The sequence below is a fragment of the Acanthisitta chloris genome, unplaced genomic scaffold, assembly GCF_000695815.1.
Source record: "Acanthisitta chloris isolate BGI_N310 unplaced genomic scaffold, ASM69581v1 scaffold19936, whole genome shotgun sequence".
In the NCBI taxonomy this organism is placed as follows: Eukaryota; Metazoa; Chordata; class Aves; order Passeriformes; family Acanthisittidae; genus Acanthisitta; species Acanthisitta chloris.
Genome location: NW_008676723.1, coordinates 6842 through 10185, shown reverse-complemented (window position 1 = coordinate 10185; position 3344 = coordinate 6842). Strand labels below are relative to the sequence as shown.

General features: G+C 57.0%; 1 protein-coding gene across 1 annotated transcript in view; it reads right to left on the bottom strand.

The window, feature by feature from the left end:
- Window positions 1-899: 899 nt before the first annotated feature.
- Window positions 900-3344, bottom strand: part of LSS (lanosterol synthase (2,3-oxidosqualene-lanosterol cyclase)) — a gene marked incomplete at its 5' end in the record, with an annotated part of 9224 nt that continues 6779 nt past the window's right edge. The window contains 6 exons of the mRNA XM_009076243.1: window positions 900-1091; window positions 1178-1256; window positions 1570-1740; window positions 2030-2110; window positions 2508-2573; window positions 3059-3180. Of these exons, the coding sequence (XP_009074491.1) occupies window positions 900-1091; window positions 1178-1256; window positions 1570-1740; window positions 2030-2110; window positions 2508-2573; window positions 3059-3180 (711 nt within the window). The remainder of the gene's footprint in view (window positions 1092-1177; window positions 1257-1569; window positions 1741-2029; window positions 2111-2507; window positions 2574-3058; window positions 3181-3344) is intronic.

Genomic DNA, 3344 nt, shown 5'->3' with positions numbered 1-3344 from the left:
GCCAAAGTGACATGAGGCTGCTGTGCCAGCTCCCCTCTGCTTGGGACACTTGGGCAGACAATAGGGAGAATACACAGTCAAGTCCCACTTGCATCACCATTAGCAATTTATTAACCTGTCAGTCAACGTGACTTCCAGCTCTGACAACGAACTGCCAATGCCCAACAGCACCACAGCCTGAGTCGAGGCACCTGCTGTGCTGGGGGAAGGCTGGAGCCCTAGGCACAGGCTGTGCCCTGATGCCAACCACCTCAGGGCTTTCTGCTTCAGCTGCCCCTTTTTCCAAATGGGAATGGTGATAGTGACTTCACTTGTGAGGTCATGGGAAGCCAGGTGCCGCCAGCTGGGGGACAGAACTGTAAGAAAAGTGAGCAAAGCACTCCTCTTTTCCACATGTCAGGGGGAGGACAGGTGCCCTTCCCCTCCCAGCACAGGGCCCAGAGCAGAGTGCGCTTCAATGGCCATCACTGGCACTCTCAGCATGGACGCCAGCTCAACAGGGACTGTGCAGTGCCCCGTATCACCATGCTGGGCACAGGGCAGATGCCAATCCCACACTTTTGGTGCAGCCAGCCAGCCTGGGCAGCATAACAGGATAAAGGCAGCCTCGCTCTACCCAGCTTGGCAGCTTTCTCAGATCTCCAAAATGATCTGAAAAGGCACTTCACTCCCCATCCTTGGATGGAGAATATACCTGGGAAAAATCTTAACTAGGGTATGTTTCGAAGAGGATCACCGGCAAGCAGAGGCACTGGAGGACCAGGGCAGCACTCTTCCCTGGCAGTCCATGTGCTAAGGTCAGCGCTGAGATATCCCACGTAGAGCACACCCCCATGGCCCCACACAGTAGCTGGTATCCAAGACAAGTCCAAGGCAATTGCATCCCCAATGGCCCAGGTTCAAGCAGACCCAGCTGCCTGCACAGCCTGCCCTGCCCCAGCCAAGGGTCCAGACCTGGACTGCAGCTGCCCAGCCAGAGGGCTGTCAGGGTGCAGCCGGCAGAACCGCCCCAGCACCCAGATGGGGAAGACGTTGCGGTATGCAGTGTAACTGATGGCACAGGACTTGTTGAACACCCCAGCAATATTCTCCTGGGAAAGAAACAGAGAGAAAGAGGGTATAAGTGTCAGGAGACTGCAGTGTGTTCAGAAACCCCTTGGAAAGACTGAAGATGTACCTGAGGCCAGTCCCCACTGGGCAGCTGCTTATCAATCAACAATTTAATGCCCCTTTCCAGCACGTCGACATCAGGGTACCTGCAAAACACAAGGGAGATGCGATCACCTTTACCCAGACCAGCCACAAACCCCCATCCATGTGCTTGGGGAACTCAAACTCCAGGCTGCCCCAAGCTTGTCCCAGGGATGCTGAATGCTTTGGGATGGCCCCTCACAATCCCAGGACACTAGACATTATGAATACGGCAACATTTTCCCAGACTGGATGCCTGGAGCTGTGATGCAAACCTCTGCTTTGCGCTGGCCCCCACCAGCCAGGCCCAAGGCCACACAATCCAGCCTGCATCTCCCATCTTCCTGAGCACCTGGGGCCAGGTGGGGCTGCTCCTACCTGACAGCCATGAGCCCCAGCAGGGCCCAGCAAGTGTTGTGGATCTGCGACTCAGCACTCTGCACATATGTGCGCTGCTCGCAGGATTCGAAGTCCTCTCCCCACCCGCCATCTGCCATTTGCTTGGAGAGGAGGAACTGGCAGGCCTGGGCCACTTCTCGGCACGCAGCCCTGTGGAGATGGGGCACAGAATCAGACAGGACTGGGGACAGGGAGCAATTCAATCCTCATGGTTCTCAGCTGCAAGAAGAAGCTGTGCCCACGGCTGGGTCTGCCTAGAGAGTTTGAGGGTCAGGCAGCAACTGCCTTGGCCATATCACAGCCACAGGACTTGGGAGGAGCAGTCCCTGGAGGCAGGAGAGTCCATGCACAGCCAGGGCATCCACACAGCCCCACTATGGAGTCTTGCCCCAGCTCAGGAGGTAGGTAGGGGCAGGGCACCCACACAGCCGCTTCTCACCCATCATGGTACGTGTGCTGCATGGTGGCGAATGCCTCCAGACCGAACCAGGTGCCGTAGGTGAAACAAACTCCCCAGCTCCTAGGAGCAAAGGGAGAGCAACACTGTCAGGGGTGGAGGCCGTAAGTAGAGGCAGGCTGCAATACGGCTGTGTTCATGGAAGAGCCTGGGCACAGAGCTGCAGCCTTCCCTCTCCTATGGCACAATCATGCCCAGTCCCACCAGAACCTGCTCCTAGGCAACGCAGGTGTCAGCAGACGCTGAGACCAGAGGAGCCGGAGCCACCCCAGCCCCCAGGGTCTTTGCACAATGCAGAATGTACCTACACCACTGGGGCTGGAGGGAGAGTAATTGACAGCAAAGAGGATCAGCACCTACTTCCCCTCCCACAGATCCTGCCAACCAGAACACTTGCTATCATGGTCCCTCTCACACTGGGGTAGCCAGAGGAAAACTGGGTGGCAGGAACACAGCTTACCCTTCCCAGGACCCATCCGCTCGCTGCTTCTTGCGACAGAAATCCAGGCCCTTCTGCAGAGTCTCCCTGGACAGGAAAGAAGACATCCACTTCAGAAGCAGCTCGAACTCAGTGTCTGCTTCACTGGGGGCTCCATCAGCCCCTCTGAGGCTTTGATGAGTCCCATTATTGGAGGGCTCAAGAGGCAGGAGCATGCAGACAGGCAGTCATGTTGTTCAGGAGCTCAGAACCAAACCATGCCCCAGGTGGGACTTCTCTGCCTTATGCCACAGGCAAGCAAGACCCAGCCTTCCACTAGCTGCAAGAACAAGGCAATGGCTAAGTCAAGAGAATGCCAGATCTCCATCAGTTTTCCCCAGCCTCTTGCAGGGGGCTTTGGTTTGTAGAAGTCAACAGTATCCCAGTTGACCATCACAGGGGCTGTTCCATGCCAGTGCAGAGATCCAGGCACAACCCCTGACAGGAGGAGCTGTGCCAAGGGGCCATGTCAGGCAGCTTGAAACAGTGCAGCCTGTCTTCTTCCCTGCCTGGCTCTCATGTCAGTGCCTCACCTGATCTCTGGCACTCGGTGCTCAGGGAACTTGCTGTGAAAGTGTCTCAGTGCCTGCATGACAGCCGATGTGCACTCCACATAGGTGTAGTCGATCATGATGTCACCTGCCAGCAGGTGAAGGGTATCAGTGCCACAGGTCCTCTGTAGGGGAGTCTCCAGGCCAGTGGGTGCCAGCCTCTCCCTTGGGCCAGAGCACACTGATCCCACACAGGGACCTGGGGCAAAGCCAGATACCCACCGGGCATGGTGAGGCCAGGCCACTGTGTTCCTTCACAGTGGGCAGG